This window comes from Mobula birostris, chromosome 1, assembly GCF_030028105.1.
Source record: "Mobula birostris isolate sMobBir1 chromosome 1, sMobBir1.hap1, whole genome shotgun sequence".
NCBI classification, from domain to species: domain Eukaryota; kingdom Metazoa; phylum Chordata; class Chondrichthyes; order Myliobatiformes; family Myliobatidae; genus Mobula; species Mobula birostris.
Window position 1 is genome coordinate 6488730 of NC_092370.1, and position 20173 is coordinate 6508902.

Sequence of the window (20173 nt, forward strand, 5' to 3'; positions counted from 1 at the left end):
TCCTAATCTCGGTCCTAAAAGGCTTCCCCTTTATCCTCAAACTGTGGCCCCTTGTTCTGGACTTCCCCAACATCGGGAACAATCTTCCTGCATCTAGCCTGTCCAATCCCTTTAGGATTTTATACGTTTCAATCAGATCCCCCCTCAATCTTCTAAATTCCAATGAGTACAAGCCCAGTTCATCCAGTCTTTCTTCATATGAAAGTCCTGCCATCCCAGGAATCAATCTGGTGAACCTTCTTTGTACTCCCTCTATGGCAAGGATGTCTTTCCTCAGATTAGGGGACCAAAACTGCACACAATACTCCAGGTATGGTCTCACCAAGGCCTTGTACAACTGCAGTAGTACCTCCCTGCTCCTGTACTCGAATCCTCTCGCTATAAATGCCAGCATACCATTCGCCTTTTTCACTGCCTGCTGTACCTGCATGCCCACTTTCAATGACTGGTGTATAATGACACCCAGGTCTCGTTGCACCTCCCCTTTTCCTAATCGGCCACCATTCAGATAATAATCTGTTTTCCTATTTTTGCCACCAAAGTGGATAACTTCACATTTATCCACATTAAATTGCATCTGCCATGAATTTGCCCACTCACCCAACCTATCCAAGTCACCCTGCATCCTCTTAGCATCCTCCTCACAGCTAACACTGCCACCCAGCTTCGTGTCATCCGTAAACTTGGAGATGCTGCATTTAATTCCCTCATCCAAGTCATTAATATATATTGTAAACAACTGGGGTCCCAGCACTGAGCCTTGCGGTACCCCACTAGTCACCGCCTGCCATTCTGAAAAGGTCCCGTTTATTCCCACCCTTTGCTTCCTGTCTGCTAACCAATTCTCCATCCACATCAACACCTTACCCGCAATACCGTGTGCTTTAAGTTTGCACACTAATCTCCTGTGTGGGACCTTGTCAAAAACCTTTTGAAAATCCAAATATACCACATCCACTGGTTCTCCCCTATCCACTCTACTAGTTACATCCTCAAAAAATTCTATGAGATTTGTCAGACATGATTTTCCTTTCACAAATCCGTGCTGACTTTGTCCGATGATTTCACCGCTTTCCAAATGTGCTGTTATCACATCTTTGATAACTGACTCCAGCAGTTTCCCCACCACCGACGTTAGGCTAACCGGTCTATAATTCTCCGGTTTCTCTCTCCCTCCTTTTTTAAAAAGTGGGGTTACATTAGCCACCCTCCAATCCTCAGGAACTAGTCCAGAATCTAACGAGTTTTGAAAAATTATCACTAATGCATCCACTATTTCTTGGGCTACTTCCTTAAGCACTCTAGGATCATTTACATATAGCATAAAAAGTGGTCCCAACACTGACCCTTGTGGAATACCACTAGTCACTGGCAGCCAATCAGAAAAGAATCCTTTTATTCCCACTCGCTGCCTCCACCAATCTGCCAATGCTCTAACCATGTTCGTAACTGTCTTGTAATACCATGCGCTCTTAACTTGGTAAGCAGCCTCATGTGTGGCACCTTCTCAAAGGCCTTCTGAAAGTCCAAATATACAACATCCACTGCACCCCCTTTATCTATCCTACTTGTAATCTCCTCAAAGAATTCCAACAAGATCGTCAGGCAGGATTTTTCCTGAAGGAAACCATGCTGACTTTGTACTACCTTGTCCTGTGTCACCAAGTACTCCATCACCTCATCCTTAACAATTGACTTTAACATCTTCCCAACCATGGAGGTCAGGCTAACTAGTCTATAATTTTCTTTCTGCTGCCTTTCTCCTTTCTTAAAGAGTGGAGTAACATTTAAAATTTTCCAGTCCTATGGCACCATGCCAGAGTCCAATGATTTTTGAAAAATCATTTCTAATGCCACCATAATCTCTAACTCTACTTCTTTCAGTTCATCTGGTCTGGTTGGCTTATGTACCTTTAGGTCTTTCAGCTTTTTGAGCACGTTCTCTCTTGTAATAGTAACTGCACCCACTTCTTTTCTTCACACACTATAACATCAGGCATACTGTTAGTGTCTTTCACAGTGAAGACATGCAAAATACTCATTTAGTTCATCAGTCATCTCCTTGTCCCTCGTTATTATTTCTCCTGCATCGTTTTCTAGCTGTCCTATATCCACTCTCATTTCTCTTTTATTTTTAATATACTTGAAAAAACTTTACTATCCACTTTGATATTATTTGTTAGCTTGCTTTCATATTTCATCTTTTCTTTTCTAATGATTTTTTTAGTTGCTCTCAGTAGTTTTTAAAAACTCCCCAATCCTCTATCTTCCCACTAATTTCTGCTTTGATGTATGCTCTTTCTTTTGTTTTTACATTAGCTTTGACTTCCCTTGTCAGCCATGGTTGTACTATTTTACCATTTGAATACTTCTTCATTTTTGATAAATGCACCTTCCTCATTTTACCCAGAACCGCACGCCATTGCTACTCTGCTGACACCCCTGCCAGCATCTCCTTCCAATTTACTTTCCTCTCTCATACCGCTGTAATTTCCCTTACTCCACTGAAATACTGCTACACCAGACTTTACTTTCTCCCTATGAAATTGCAAGTTGAACTCAATCATATTGTGATCACTGGTTTCTTAGGGTTCTTTTACCTTAAGCTCCCTAATCACCTCCGGTTCATTAGATAACACCCAATCCAGTATAGCTCATAGTAGGCTCAACGACAAACTGCTCTAAAAAGCCATCTCTTAAGGCTGATTTATACTTGTGCATACTAGCTTATGCCGTAGCCTACGCAAGTGGGCTACGCTGTTGTGAGCATTTATACTTGTGCGTTGGTGTGTCTGCGTTGTGCTGCAATTCACCGCCAAAATGCTAGTTGGCGGTGGGGTTTCTATGCCACTGTGTTGAGTTTCTTCGTGTTGAAATTCAACACGAAGAAACTCAAACTTCAAACAATGGCAACTGAAACTAAAGGACGGTGAATTTTCTGTGCTTGTCCAGTCACTGAGAGACAAGGACGAGGAAATGCATTTCAAATATTTTTGGATGTCTGCAGGTAGATTTGACGATTTGGTTCACCGCCTCCAACCATTAATACAGACATTAGTACACACAGTTTACTCAAAGACTGGCAATCACCATTCGAGTTTTAGCTTCAGGTGGAAGTCAACAGGCTGTAGCAGCTAGCAACAAACTGGCGTCAAGCACAGGGTTCTCTATAACTTCGGAGGTCTGTAAGGCATTGCAGCTAGAGTTCCTTCCCTGCCCTTCAGTCGCCCAATGGGAAGTTACTGCAGCGTATGAGGAAATGCAATGCTACCAAGTGGACCAATCACTGTTGTTGCGGTCTGCATCGCCGCGACGCGTAGTTACATTTTGGGAGAGGTGCGTGTTAGGTTACGGCATAGGGTTTGCGTAGAGTACAGCATAGGGTGCGCCGCTACGCCATACCTACGGCGAACATTTGACGCACAAGTATATATCAGCCTTTCTGCACTCACAAACTCACTCTCGAGATCCATTACCAAGCTGATTTTCCCAATCGACCTATATGTTAAAATCTCCCATGAGTTGTGGTAGGACTTTTTCTTTAATTTTATGAAGTTTGAACTTTTATTGTGTTTGCCACTGTCCACAATTAATCTCATAACCCCACTCAACAGAGGATTTTGTGTTAACCTTTAGGCCCCATGATCGATACAGAGTTTTTGGGATATAAAGATCAAAGAGTCTATACCAAGTCTTTCCAAATCTGGCTGTGCTCAGATCCTGGCAGCATTAGTAAATAATTAAAATGAAAAGAGGATCTTGGTTAATCACGAAAACCAGTCTCTACTCCTATTAAAGCAGTGGTTCTCATTCCCCGGTCATAGATTATCAAATGGAATGAGTACTTCTATGTACTTCTAAACATTGGGTGTAGCAAGGATGCTGAATACGTTTGCTCCTTTTTATATGATCAGATCTACTTTGTGATATCCAGGGGCATGAAGAATCTGTAAAGGTTTAATGAAAGGTACTTCATTCATTTTGATGAGAAGAATTTAAATGAAAAATGGAGGAACCATACTCTAACTGCAGTAGGCAATGTAAATAAATTGGTATCAGAGAAGAAATTACCGTTGAAATTAAAGAGATTAGAGGCCAAGAAAGCTACCAGACATGTTGATCTGAATCCCAGAGTTATAAATTTAAGGGTAGTGGAGTCAGTGGATGCAAAAGTGAACTTTCAACATCGCCTGGATATTGGAGCAATATCATGTTGGAATATTGTGAATATGACACTGCTATTCAAAAAAGGGAGATAGAAAACAGGAAAATATACACCAGAGAGTTTAAAATCAGAGAAAACAGCAGAATGTATTATTGTGGATATAACAGATTATTCAAAAATCTTAATATGATTGTACAACTATTGTGAAGTAATGTGAGATGTGAACTCAGTCAGCTCCATCAGGGGCACTAGCCTCCCCAGCATCCAGGACATCTTCAAGGAGCGAATCCTCAAAAAGGCGGCATCCATTATTAAGAACATGTCCTCCTCATTATCCAGAATATGTCCTCTTCTCATTGCTACCATAAGGGAGAAGGTACAGGAGCCTGAAGGCACGCACTCAATGATTCAAGAATGGTTTCTTCCCCTCTGCCATCAGATTGCTGAATGGACATTGAACCCATGAACACTACCTCCCTACTTTTTTCTTCTTTTTTTGCTCTATTTTATTTATATATTTTTAACTGTAATTTACAGTTCTTGTTATTATTTATTGCAATGTACTGCTGCCACATAACAACAAATTTCACAACATATGCTGGTGCTCATGATTCTGATATGAAAGGAAAATCATGTTCAACAATATCTAACGGAACTCTGAGAAACTAATGGATAGAGTTGATCGGGAGGGGTAAGAGCTAGTAGGTGTAATATATTGATGTTAAAAAAAAACATCTGATGAGGCACTACACAAAAGGTCACAGAACGAGGAGCCAGAGGAAGTCACCGAGACAGGTACAGTTGCAACATTTAAGAGGTATTTAGATTGGTAGATGTGGGGGGGGGGGGAGGGGGTTACGGGTTGACCATGAGCAATTGGGACTAGAGGGAGAATGCTATCATCAGCATAGACCAGTTGGGCTGAAGGGCCTGCTTTCATGCTGTAGTACTCTATGACTCACAAGGTTGAGATGAAATGTTAGCAAGGACAGAGATCAAGAGACTTTAGTGACAATGGAATTTAACACATCTTGTTGATAATGCGGGTGGCAGAATGGGGATACATCTCTACCAAAGGATGTGTAAGGCAGTCCTTCCCTCTGCTAGCCTGCAGATCTTGCTTAGGTAAGGTGCAGCACCAGCTTAGCACCCCCTCTGCCCCCAGTCAGGGTCACATGAAGCCATGGCAGCAGGTGGTGGATGGTTGAGCAGCTGGTGCATATCACAAGTCCTGGTTATGCAACCACTGACAGCAGAACTATAGCATTTTTCAGCAGTTGCAAACTTAAATGTTGGCATGCAGGGCAATACTGATGGAATGCATTATGAAATACGACATATGTATAGAGTCGCTTCAGTGCAAATTGGCCTTCGTGGCAAGGGTGTTAAACTACAATACTAAGAAGGTCTTGCAGAGATTATATGGGGCTTGATTGAAATTTAATTTGGAGCAATGTGTGCAACAATTATTTCCAGACCTATAGGAGGATATACTCAACATTCAGCCAGTGCAGCATAGATTCACCAGTTTTCTGGATGTTTCCTACAAGGAAAGATACTGTCCCACATTCACTAGAATTAGAACAAGTTATCATCTCAGTGGGACACAAGAGATTCTAGGAGGAACCAACAGAATTGACAGTGAGGGGTTCTTTTCTCAAGTTATAGAATCCAAATTTTGAGGATGCAATCTTAGAGTAAGGTATTATTTATTCAAATACCACAGAAACAAATATATACTTAAAATATGACCAAAAGATGTAGAAGCAGAATTAGGGCACTTGGCCCATCAAGTCTGCTCTGCCAATCCATTATGATTGATCCATTATCTATCTCAATCCCAAGTAACCTTCTCCCTGTAACCTTTGACTAACTAAGAACCTTTCAACGTCTGCTTTAAATATACACAATGACTTGGCCTCCACATTTGCCTGTGGCCATGAATTCCACTGATTTACCACCCTCTGAATAAAGAAATTCCTTCTCATCTCTGTTCTAAAAGGACTCCCCTGTATTCTGAGGCTGTGTCCTCTGGTCTTAAGACTCCCCCATCAGAGGAAACATCCTCTCCATATTCACTCAGTCTAGGCCTTTCAATACTTGATAAAATATTAGTTCTTTGGAATTCTTTACCTGGAATGGAGTGAGCACTCAATTTGTGAACGTATCCAAGATCAAAATAAATGAAATCAGTGAAATTAAAGGTTTAGCATAAAATAATGAATCAAATTAATTTGCAGCAAAGCATTTCAACAAATAAAAATGGGTACATGGCTGTAAAACAACCTCCTAAATTTGCCATTTCTGTCATATAGCATGGAAAGAAACATCAACAGAAAAATATAGGGGCAGTACAAAAATAAAAGAAAAACTGAGAAAACATTCTCAGACTACCATAGTACACTCAGCAACTGGAGGTATTTATTCTTGTCGATACCTCATTGAAGACTTTTACAAAGTTACATATTGAATATATTTTACTTCACACAAAAATTCTCCATGGTCTAATTAGTGAAATACCCCCAACCACTCTGCACATCATCTGTGGCCCACCCAATGCTGGCACATGAGACTCACCATTGCCAGACGTGGCCTCAGGAACCAGAAAACAAGGGAGCAGATTGGGCCCAGTCCAATCTCCTGGGCCTGAGTCCATACACAGCTGCCCATGGAGATCAAGATACAGGGGTTCAGGAACAGCAGCCACAGATTCACAATAAAACACTGCAGCACAATACCAGTGGCCTGGGGCTATATTACTGGCAGGCATAGTTCAATCATCACATAATGATGGGGCACAGTTGTACAGTATTGGCAGACATAGGTCTACTGGCATATAATACTGGGGAGCAATACCAATAAGGACATGTCTATCTCCTTATAAAACTGCTAATAACTGGCACACATCTATCATTATAAAATAATGGGACATGGTGATTATAAAACATAGAATCAGAATTAGGCCATTCGGTCTATCGTGTTTGCTCTGCCTTTCCCCAATCAACTGCACAGATGCAACTTTCACAGAAAACCCCTCAGATCATGATTCATATCTTTATTTGTCTTGAATCACCAGTCTCCATTGTTCAGGCAATCCTCAAGCAGCTGAGCACTAGACCCAAGTGTTTTTATTAATATTCATATTTACTAGCAGCCACTCTTGTTGATGTTTAAAGTTCAAAGCTAATGTCATGAAGCATAGTGATTCCTGAAGTTTGATGAGGAGAACATATTGTCACAAACATGGAATCTGCCTCGGGGTCTGTGCGCCCTCCCAGGCGTGCTGTGGAATGGGGGCAGCAATCGTACTTGTGAGCACGCACATTCTGCACATTCCAGCTATTTAGTGCTTCATTGTGGTGGTACTTAACTCCCTTCGTCTCGTTTCAGTTTTATCGAGTCTTGACCAAAAACACAACAATGTCAACACTCCCTGTTTCCCAGGAAAGAAGACTACAGTTTAGATTGATGCCATAAAGAAGTGGTATTTATCTAGTGCTGTTATTGCTTCTGAACTGCAATGTCAGCGTTGGCTTTCAGTTTGGGAATTCTAGATAACAGCCCTGTTGACCTAGCATTTATTGTTTTTCCTTTAATTGTGCACAGTTCTTACTAAAAGTCTGTGAATTATTCATCCACTTCAGTGTCGCTCCCTCTGCACTTGGGCTATCACCGCACATTCCTGTCATACGTATCCGGCGCCTACATTAGGGAAATAACAAGTGTTCACCCTGACAGGAAAATGTTAACAATTATTTTCTTTTTAAAAGAAAGCACATTTTTTTTCTCCCCACTCTGAATGGACTGGAGAGTGGCCTCTAGATTTTGAGTTTACCGTTAAATGTAACAGCACATAATTTGAGGATGCATTCCCATAAAATAAGAATCGTTTGCCCGGAATGAGTATCTGTCATATCCTGTGTTAGATTTTCTTATTTATCGTTCACCGATATAATATCATTTTTATCGTTCTCTGATATAATATCATTTCAGACAACATCCACAGTTAAAGGAGACATTTTGGTCTGTTAAGTGCAATTCTCCTTTACTGTGGATGTCGTCTGAAATGTAATACAAGACTTTTGAAGCTCTGTCCACAAGCCACACCCAAAGCAAGCCTTACCAACAACACTACGGCTGGAATCCAACGTTGCCAAACCCAACCATAGACTGCAATTACTTAAGAAGGCAGCTAACTGCATCCTCTTCATGGGAAAAGCAGGTTAGGAAATAAATGCTGGTCTCACCAGCAACGTTCATGTTCCAAGAATGAATAAAAAGAACCAATAAAGTTGTGTGATGATCAAAAAGTGAAAGTCAACTTTCCAGATGCTTCAAAATGCTAAATGACACTGAAAGGCATTACTGTACTAGGAATCAGTAAAGCTGAAGTACAATCGCCAAAACAGCAATACATATTTGTAAGCATTTTCCTTTTAGCTCATTATGAAAAAGCAAATGTAACGTGTACATTTGAGATCGTCTAGTTTTCCTCTTCAGAGTAAATGAATTGTGTTCATTTTAGACCATATAATTTATAAAACAGCACATTCAATGGTTGTCCTCTTAAATCACAAGGAATATGCAATTGGCCATACTTTATTTTTCAAAACTCATGTTTGTCAGCTAGATTTAATGAATCTATCATCCCCTACAAAGGCAAAAAGTATTTCAAAAGTAATCAGTAGCCTGAATATTCCAGGTGCAAACTGACAAATTCTAGGCAATTCCTAGAAATCTGCAAGCCAAGCGGTGGAAACTTGGATTTGCCATCTATACAGGTATTGATATATACAGTATATCTATGTACAAACTCTGTGTGTTTCAGGGTAAACCACATAACCTCAATGGACCAAAGTGGAATAATCATTCCTATGTATACATTTGCTGTTAAAATACAAAGTTAAACTGCAGTTTGGTAAGGGTAATGGGGTTTATTGATCTGCAAAAAGCAAGATGCTGATTATGTAAAGACAGGATGAATAATAATTTAGGAGGTAACAGTCTAAAGTTGAAAATGGTTAAGAAATAAGAGGCTTATTACAAGTTTTTAATCATAATATTTTTATTATGTCATTTCCTTTGCTGGAAGTTTCCTTTATATCAACACTGCATTAAGTCTCTTAACTAAATATGCACGATTTCAAACATACAAAAGTAGTTTTTTTGTCCATTATAAAACTAACACACAGAACTCGGGCATAACTGTTAAACTAAGTACAGCAAAGAAAACTTAGTTACTACTGCCTCAATCTAACATTCAATTGCAAAACTGAGGTAAATTTATTGAAATGTCTGCTTGCAATACAGCACCACAAACGGAACAAACAGGAAGACTGAATCCAAAGACAGACTTCGTTCATGACATGGACTCAAAATCAAAAGCATAAGCAAATGCAAATAGACCCAAACTGTCAATAATTTAACATTCACAAGTTCAACTAGAATAACTTGCTTTCATTTAAGATGCAGACTATTTTGTTGTGGGACATATCTTGAAATCATGGTCTCAACATCTAATGCCACCTGCCCATGCATATCTATACTTTATAGTGCACCTCCCTCTGTCTGGTATGGTGTGGGGTCACTGCACAGGATTGAAATAAGCTGCAGAAAGTTGTGAACTCAGTCAGCTCCATCACGGGCACAAGCCTCCCCAGCATCCAGGACACCTTCAAGGAGCGGTGCCTCAAAAAGGAGGCACCCTTCATTAAGGGCCCTCATCACCCAGGACATGCCCTCTTCTCATTGCTACCATCAGGGAGGAGGTACAGGAGCCTGAAGACACACACTCAGCGATACAGGAACAGCTTCTTCCCCTCTGCCATCAGATTTCTTAATGGATATGGAACCCATGTACACTACCTCACTACTTTTTTCCCTCTTTTTGCAGTATTTATTTAACTTTAACATTATATACACACACACACACACACACACACACACACACACACAATTTTCTATAATTTACAGCAATGTACTGCTGCCACAAATGAACATATTTCACAACGTATGCTGGTAAGATTAAATCTGATTCTGATTTTGACTATTATGCAAGGATTTTCAAAAATGGCAAAATTAGTTAAATCTTTGGAATTATTATAATTTAAGTTATAACGAGTTGAGGAAAATGCATTAATTATCTATCTGTTGACTAAATGAAACATTTCATAAGAGCCTTACTCAGTCATTACATAGTCAACTTTTGAGATTCTAAAACACAAACTTATTTTTCATTAAATCTTGGATTCTAAATTTATTTGAAACCATCAAACCAAGTAAACAAAATACTCATGTCTAAAGTTGAAATGACTTCAAAGCAACTGTTTCCAACAATTTAGAAGTTGTTACATTGAATGAAAAAACATCTGGAGCAGACTTCCATTACATAAAACACTGAAAACTAAACCAAGCCAAAGTCTTTGGTGCCCCAGTGACTGACATTTTTATTGAGCATATCAGAAACAACAGTTAACAAGGAAAAAGAATAACTATTTCACTAGCAGGAGTATGTGAAATTATTATATTCAAAACAACTTAAACTCAATAAATGAAGAGTCTTATAAAAATTTGGAGAACAGCAGAAAGACACAGTTTGTGAGATTTTTGTGGAAACTGTCTGAGAACGGCCTGTCAATGGATGAAGAATTTTCCATTTATCAAAAGGCCGCTGCTATAATCTACAGTATAATGGGTATATTACTGACTAATGAAACTACCAAGTCATTGAATAATGGCCTTTAAGGAAGGCAATCAGCCATCCTGACGCCATCTAGCTTAAATGCAATTCCAAACTCTCAGCAACATTTTCCACTTTAATCTGACTTCTAACCTGCACTAAGCAAGCTCAATGATTATACTGAATGATATAACAGGAATAAGAAAAATAGACAAGCCATCCATTGCAAACCCACACACTGGATTCTGATCCAATGAAGGTGAATCCAGCCCAGTCAATCATGCAACATTCTCTTCAATAACATCAACTGACAGTCACAGGACCGGAAAACATACAGTACTTCTCAGCACAGACACAAATTTAAAAGTAAGTATTTCTGGATGTGTCCTATCACTGGGGTAGTAGCACAATCAGGAGTTAATGCTCCAAACAGGTTAACAGACAACATGGAGTATCGTGGTATCAGGGCAAATCACGTGGTGCCAATTAACACTCACCAACTAACGAATCGTTATTCCATGCTTAACACCACATGGAAAAATCATCAAAGGTAAAGGCACACCTAGATGACAACCAGACACCAGGATTTAACAGAACCACTACTAACCAAGCACTGAGGATACAACTGCCAGTATGGCAATACAAAAGATCATGATAGAACAAAACATCGTAACACACTGTAAGGTTTCACTGCTAATGTAATGGTTTCTCTGTAATGTTGCACTGCTAAGATAATGGTTTCTGTGTAGCAGCAATGTTTGGGTTACGACTAGAGATAACGGGGCATGTTAGCCAATGAGTGGGATGTTGTTCTTTCTTGTGTGTCTGGGAGTCGGGAGTTCGCTGTCTTTTGCCGGGGAGAGATGAGGAGAGAAGACGCGAATGGAGAGAGTTGGTACACCGCCGAACGGAGTGGACTTGCAGCGACGATCAGAGGAGGTCGATGGTGGACGAACCGCCTTATCAGTGAGCTCCAACTGTTTCAGGAGAAGGGGTCCTTTTCTTTTTTGTTGTTTCTTTACTAACCACATAGTCAAATTAAGAATTATAAAGCTCAATTGTTTAGTCGCATATTATGTACTGTGCTATTTTGTGATACTGATTTGTAACAGGAGACACGTCGTGCAGCATCCTCCCAAATGAGACTTCTTAAGTTTGGCCGGACCGGAGGCTATCACCCCCTATATTAAGCCACTAGCGGAAGTGAGAGTTACAACACTTTCCACTATTTCCAGCGCATAAGTTAGGTGAGGCTCTCCATTTGTCAGAATCAACCATGGACATTGCGTCCCAGCTGTCTACATGATACACAAGGCAGTGCGCAAGGTAAGGAAGTATGATGTGAAAAGCAAACTGCTACACATGTAGCAGGCAACACACATCAAAGTTGCTGGTGAACGCAGCAGGCCAGGCAGCATCTCTAGGAAGAGGTGCAGTCGACGTTTCAGGCCAAGACCCTTCGTCAGGACATGTAGCAGGCTCCTGCTCTCCATGCAGCTGATGAATCCAAAGGAATGGTAGAGATTGATACATTTTGGCGCCAATGGCATTGCAGGAGTTGCCAGTCAGTGTTGAAGTCAAGTCTGCCTTAGGGACCCCGGCTCCAGATTTTTCCTCAGCGTTTACTCCCAAAGCCACAAGGGACTGGAAATTTGAGATCACAGTTTTCAGAATCAGAATTAGGTTTATATCACCAGTGTGTGTCGTGAAATTTGTTAACTTAGCAGCAGCAGTTCAATGCCATACATGATAATAAAGGAAGAAAAATAAATCAATTATGTATATTGAATAGATTTTAAAAATGCAAAAATATAAATAATATTTACTGCAAAAAAATGAGGTAGTGTTCATGGGTTCAATGTCCACTTAAGGAATCATATGGCAGAGGGGAAGAAGCTCTTCCTGAATTGTTGGGTGTGTGCCTTCAGGCTTCCTGACAGTAACAATGAGAAGAGGGCATATCCTGGGTGATGGAGGTCCTTAATAATGGACGTTCAGTGACGTATCTAAGGTATGGCAGGTATGGCACATGCCCTGGGAGCCACTTGAAGGGGGGTGCCACTGAGCAGTTTCTATTAAAGTCAGACAAGCCATCCTCGGATAGTGAAAAAAGAATTTTCTTCAGATGTATGATCTGTCTTTGATTATCATGGGTGAGAAGCACTAGGATGGCCTTATTTCAGAGCATTGTGTAAGAAGATCATGAAACGTTTCTTCACGAATAAAAAGGAAAGTGGAGCTGAAGGATGGAAGAGACGAAAGCTGGAGGCAGAGGAAGCCAAGAGGTCGAGCAAGTTCTTCATGCCCTTCTTTGAAAAGCCCGGAACAAGTAGTTTGACCAATTCCATGGAGTTCCCTGCACCTGCTACAAGTTTGTTAGAATCCGAAGGTGGATCAAGTACAAATGTATCACAAGCCGAGGTGGAAGTCAAGTCAGATAAATCTGAGTATGACAAGATTAAGAATGAGGCTGCCACAGAGAATGTGGACGTGACAGGAGGGGAAGACGATGGTGGTGGTGGTGGTGATGTTGAGTTTACTGACGAGATTTTACCTGACGACACTGAACCGAGTGAACCGGATGTTGTCAAAGAGCCTCGAACTGTCATATCAGAAGTATTGAACAGCATGACATTGGACTTTTGAAGTTCGACAAGGATACTGGAAAAGCAATTCTGCCTGACATGTTGAGAACAGAAATAATAAAGCATTTCGAAGCATTTCCAGAACAGTGAGGGGCCTTTCCTACCAACAAATAACTACTCAATGAACAAAACTTGGGGAAATTGGGAAACGGTCGTGGTGAGGAAGTGACTCGCTCATGGCTGGTCTATTCCCCTTCTAAAAAGTCTGCATTTTGTATCTGTTGTCTTCTCTATTCCCGGTCAGACCATCAATCCTCACTGGAGCAGGAAAGTGAATTAAAACAGTGGAAAACACCTGAAAGGATTAGTGTTCATGAAAATGCCAAGAGTCATCGGGAATGCTTCACACTTTGGAAAAAAATTTAGCTGGAAACGGAGGAGTTATTGACGCGGTATTTCAGTCACAGATTGAGAAAGAAAAGTAGAAGTGGCGTGATATCTTGACGAGAATCCTTCACTGCATAAAATTCCTTGTGACTCAGAACCTAGCTTTGCGAAGACACAGGGAGTCACTTCAGCTAGACAATGACTCCAACGTGGGAAATTTCCTTGGCTTACTGAAACTACTGGCCATCTTTGACCTGTCATAAAAGAACACCTCACTCATTTGGAACGTCATCCTGGATCCACGTCTTATCTTTCACCGGGTGTCCAGAACAAATTCATCCACATGATGGCATCCATTGTTCCCCAGAGTTTACTGAGAAGCATTCGTAAAGCCAAGTACTATGGTCTCATGTTCGAACTCGACTCCTGATCAGGCACACCGCGAGCAGATGTCAGAAGGAGTGAGATATATGAAGTTGATTTTGAGAGGAAAACAGTCTGTGTGAGAGAGTCCTTCCTTGGTTTTATCCAGATTAAGCCAGAAGGATGCTGAGAGCTTGGTTGAAGACATCTTGAAACAGCTAGAGAAGGACGAAGTGGAGCTACAAGATTGTCGCTCACAGTGCTATGACAACGTTGCTGTGATGGCTGGACACAGAAGTAGTGTTCATCAAAGAATAAGTGAGAAAAGCAACCTGGCAGTGTTAGTGAATTGCGACAATCACTCACTCAGCTTGGTGAGTGTACATGCAGCCAAGCAGGATACAATGATGGTCACGTTTTTTGGAACCATCGAAGCTCTCTACGTGTTTTTCTCTCGTTCAACACACCGCTGGGAAAAACTCAAAAACGGCATGCCTGTGGTTGTTAATTCAGAGTCCGAAACCAGGTGGAGTGCAAGGACAGAAGCAGTGAAGCCCGTCAACAAGTACCTAAGGAGATACTTCAAGTTCTCCAGGACATGATAGACAATGAAAACGAGACCAGTGAAACAAGAAGTGACACAAGGCAGCTGTACAACCGTATGTTGAGTTATGATTTTCTGATTTTGCTAGGATTTTGGAACAAAGTACTCATTCGCATTGACCGTCTTCAAAAGAGGCTGTAGGATCCTAGCATGAGCTTCCACGATGCTGCCCTGGATTTGAAAGCCCTCCGAGATCATTTTTATGATGAAAGAGAAGTGTTGGTCACTGAGTCACTCGAAGAAGGAGTCGGTCTCTGTCAAGCATGGAATACTGAAGTTGAAAGAAGTCAGAGACGAAAGAAACGAATGGCTGATGAGAACTCGAGAGACACTGGGTTAACAGCTAAGGAGGAAATGGAAAGAGTCATGAAGGGAACACTCGACCGTCTTCACAGAGAAATGGACGAAAGGTTCGCTTGTTTGCATGACACTGACACCAAGTTTGGGTTCCTTCTCGATGTCAAGGGACTGTGTTACGGTGCTGACAGTAACAACCTAAAGAAGAAGTGCAAAAGTTTGGGTGAATTGTACGGCTCTGATGTTGATGGACAGCAGCTATATGAAGAAATTTTTGGATTGCAGAATGTTGCTGTCAAGGTGGGTCGACATGAAAATATCAAGACCTGAAGAGCTTCTTGAATTTATTGTTCAGTATGGAGATAAGAGCGTCTTCCCCAACCTTCGCATTGCTATTCAGATAATGCTAACCATTGCAGTTTCCATCGCCAGCTGTGAGAGATCATTCAGCAAATTAAAACTAATACTTTTGTATTTGAGAGCCTCCATGGGTCGGCAGACTCTGTGATCTTGCTCTGCTGAGTGTAGAAAGAGAAGAAACTGAAAAAACTGATTTTGATCACATCATAGACCAATTTGCATCAGTGAAAGAAAGGAAGGTGCAGTTATAATTTTGATGTAGTGCCATAATTTGTTAATTAAAAGATTAACGAGCTTGACTTGTACTTTTAAGCTGATACTATGGTAAAGTTATCTAAAAGATGGGTGTCAGATGTTTGGACGGGGTACAATTTCAGTGTTTGCCATAGGCACTATTTTCCGTAGATATGCCCCTGTGGACGTCGTCTTCTTGAGGCACTGCTCCTTGAAGATGTCTTGGGTACTGTGGAGGTTAGTATCCAAGGTAAAGCTGACAAATTCTACAAGTTTCTGCAGCTTCTTTCGGTCCTTCTAAATGAGCTGCCAATCATAGCTGACATGCCCTACCTGCCCGAAGTGACTGGTTTAAAGGTGCCAGTTACCCACCTTTGCCCTTTCTCCTGTCTGTGGAATCAGTTCCACTGGGCTCAGTAGCTAAGCCACACATGAAGGCCAAGAGTTGGACTTGGTTGTCAGAGGCTATTTGAGGCGCACGCTATTGAGAGCATTTAATAGATAGCGGGAGCTCATTCCCACTCGCACCCCCTGTATAACAATCTTAAGGAACAGGTTAGGAGTGTGTTGGAATACAGTCTATTTGCTTAGATGAATGCAACTCCAAAAGCACTGAAGCCGGATTTCATCCAAGAGAATCAGTCTTGACAATTGTCAGCCACGTCCAAAATCCGTGAACAACGCCAGACCAGCACAATTGGTTCCACATTCTACCTAATTCTATCTAGGGAATGCAGGATCAGTTCCTTCATTGGCATTGAATTAAAAGTATTGAAGGAGTACCTTTAAAATACAGACTTCAGCAGTTCAAGATGTCACCTTACCATATTCTCCTTGAGGACAATTAGATGTGGGGAATAAATGCTCTCCTTGTCAGTAACTTCAACATTTCATAAATATAAAGTTTGGAATATTATGTGAAACTTCAATTTTACAACTGTCAACAATGACACTACTATATTTATAACTTTTTTTTAAAACATTCAGGAAGCAGGGTGATATACAGGTTTCTGTCTACATCAATGGTGTTGAGCACTTCAATTTCTGAGAGTTGAACATCATCTGTCTTGGTCCAACCACATTGATGTCATGGGCAAGAAAGCTCACCAATACCTCTGTTTCTCAAGAGGGTGTAGAAATTTGGCATGTCCCTGTTATTATTTACCAATCGACGCACTACAGAAAGCATTCTGTCTAGATGAATAACGGCTTAGTATGGCAACTGCACTGCATATGACCACAAGAAACTGCATAGAGCCATGGACACAGCTCAGCACATCACAGGAACCAGCCTACCGTCTATGGGCTCCATCTGTATTTCTCGCTGCCTCAGTAAAGCAGCGAGCAGCATCACAGTCCCACCCACCAAAGAAATTCTCTTTTCTCTCCTCTTCCATCAGGCAGAAGATTCAAAAGTATGACAAGCACTTAGCAACAGGCTCAAAGACAGCTTCTATCCCCACTGTTATCAGACTCTTGAACATACACTTTTCAGGCGAGACTCTTCATCAGGACCATATATAGTATGATAAAATGGACTGCTGACCTCAAAATCTATCTCATTATGATCTTGCATTTTATTGCTTATCTGCATTTCACTTTTGCTGTAGTTTTTTTAAACACTTTATTCTGCATTGTTATTGCTGCATCATTCTAGAAATCTGGCATGTCACTTCTGGATTGTTTCCCTTGCACTTCTAATCCATATTACTCACTATACAATGCTCTCACTGGTCTTGAACTTGCTATTATACATTTGCATCACAACGTGACTTTGCTTACATAGCTATGAGCCAGGGTGTTGTAAGTGAATTACTTAACTTAATACCTAGGTCTTTCTCTGCACCATCAGTTCTCCCAGATGTGATACTGTGATGTGATCTGTACCAAGTGCTGATCTCCAGCTTCTGATTTTGATCAAATGTCAGTTTACCAATCCTCACTCCCTACAAACCCTATTACTGGACCATTATACTACTGACCTCTTAATCACAACCCACACAATATGCAAACAACAGGAATTCTGCAGATGCTGGAAATTCAAGCAACACACATCAAAGTTGCTGGTGAATGCAGCAGGCCAGGCAGCATCTCTAGGAAGAGGTGCAGTCGATGTTTCAGGCCGAGACCCTTCGTCAGGACTAACTGAAGGAAGAGCTAGTAAGAGATTTGAAAGTGGGAGGGGGAGAGGGAGATCCAAAATGATAGGAGAAGACAGGAGGGGGAGGGATGGAGCCAAGAGCTGGACAGGTGATTGGCAAAAGGGGATACGAGAGGATCATGGGACAGGAGGTCCGGGAAGAAAGACGGGGTGGGGGGGACCCAGAGGATGGGCAAGAGGTATATTCAGAGCGACAGAGAGTGAGAGAAAGGATGTGCGCATAAAAATAAGTAACGGATGGGGTACAAGGGGGAGGTGAGGCATTAGCGGAAGTTAGAGAAGTCGATGTTCATGCCATCAGGTTGGAGGCTACCCAGACGGAATATAAGGTGTTGTTCCTCCAACCTGAGTGTGGCTTCATCTTTACAGTAGAGAAGGCCGTGGATAGACATGTCAGAATGGGAATGGGATGTGGAATTAAAATGTGTGGCCACTGGGAGATCCTGCTTTCTCTGGCAGACAAAGCGTAGATGTTCAGCAAAGCGGTCTCCCAGTCTGGGTTTATTCCACTAGGAATAGGGTTCCCCTGGTCCTCGGTGGTAGGTGACCACCAGCCTCCGGGTCCAACATATTATTCTCCGTAACTTCCGCCACCTCCAACAGGATCCCACCACTAAGCACATCTTTCCCTCCCCCCCTCTCTTTGCATTCTGCAGGGATCGCTCCCTACACAACTCCCTTGTCCATTCGTCCCCCCCATCCCTCCCCACTGATCTCCCTCCTGGCACTTATCCGTGTAAGCGGAACAAGTGCTACACATGCCTTTACACTTCCTCCCTTACCACCATTCAGGGCCCCAAACAGTCCTTCCAGGTGAGGCAACACTTCACCTGTGAGTCGACTGGGGTGATATACTGCGTCCGGTGCTCCCGATGTGGCCTTTTATATATTGGCGAGACCCGACGCAGACTGGGAGACCGCTTTGCTGAACATCTACGCTCTGTCCGCCAGAGAAAGCAGGATCTCCCAGTGGCCACACATTTTAATTCCACATCCCATTCCCATTCTGACATGTCTATCCACGGCCTCCTCTACTGTAAAGATGAAGCCACACTCAGGTTGGAGGAACAACACCTTATATTCCGTCTGGGTAGCCTCCAACCTGATGGCATGAACATCGACTTCTCTAATTTCCGCTAGGCCCCACCTCCCCCTCGTACCCCATCTGTTACTTATTTTTATGCACACATTCTTTCTCTCACTCTCCTTTTTCTCCCTCTGTCCCTCTGAATATACCTCTTGCTCATCCTCTGGGTCCCCCCCCCACGTCTTTCTTCCCGGACCTCCTGTCCCATGATCCTCTCGTATCCATCCTTCCCCCTCCTGTCTTCTCCTATCATTTTGGATCTCCCCCTCCCCCTCCAACTTTCAAATCCCTTACTCACTCTTCCTTCAGTTAGTCCTGACAAAGGGTCTCAGCCTGAAACGTCGACTGCACCTCTTCCTACAGATGCTGCTTGGCCTGCTGCGTTCACCAGCAACTTTGATGTGTGTTGCCACACTATTATACGCTGAGCTCAACTAAACCCCTTCACCACTCCTTGGCCACTTTACAGGACAAGTCAGGCCTGTAGTCAGCAACAGCCCAAGCCTGGTTTCAGAATGGAGCAGATATTGGTATCCTGCTGAAGTTTACTTTTAGGCACATTAGAAGTTTTAGAGATTAATTCAATGAAAGGAAAAAATGACAAAATAGCAATTTGTAACTAACTGTCTCATCTGTAGGTTAACATACCTGAGTTCATTAGTTTCCAGAGTTGGTCCACCAATGCCTCAGAGCACAAGGAGGAGTCTGTGTTCTTGGTGAAAGGCGGATTTTTATTGAGCATACTCAAAACTTTATGTCTGTAAGATGTGAAACAAATAGGATATTTCAGTTATATACAGCAGTTTGATGACAGTACTTGGAGAACTAACAGGCCGGTGGTCTAGTGGTATCTGCACTGGATTTGAGGCGAGTGGTCCTGGGTTTCAATCTGGCTGGCGCCTTGCACGCTTTCGATCCCTGCTAGGTTGAGCGTCAAACTAGCAACATGGCCCCGTAAAACACAGGCAAATGCTAAAGGAACGGCAAGGTCACCGCCTGATGTGCCACAAGGCACAGAAAGGAATAACAACATCTTTGGAGAAATATGCTAAAAAGCTTGTGCAGCTTGTTGGCTGGTTCTCATTTAATTCAAATTTTTGAGCGCAGGAGTTGGAATGTTATGTTGAATCTGCATACGACGTTAGTGAGGTCTAAATTGGAGTATTGTGTGCAGTTTTTGTCACCTAACTACAGGAAGGAGGAGGTAAGATCAAATAAGTGCAGAGAAAATTTACAAAGGTGTTTTCAGGA

The 20173-nt window shown here is 41.9% G+C and overlaps 1 protein-coding gene across 2 annotated transcripts in view; it reads right to left on the reverse strand.

The window, feature by feature from the left end:
• Window positions 1-20173, reverse strand: part of taf2 (TAF2 RNA polymerase II, TATA box binding protein (TBP)-associated factor) — a 141081-nt gene that overhangs the window by 38214 nt on the left and 82694 nt on the right. For both annotated transcript variants that reach the window (XM_072251969.1, XM_072251962.1), the window contains exon 22: window positions 19571-19680. In XM_072251969.1, the coding sequence (XP_072108070.1) occupies window positions 19571-19680 (110 nt within the window). The remainder of the gene's footprint in view (window positions 1-19570; window positions 19681-20173) is intronic.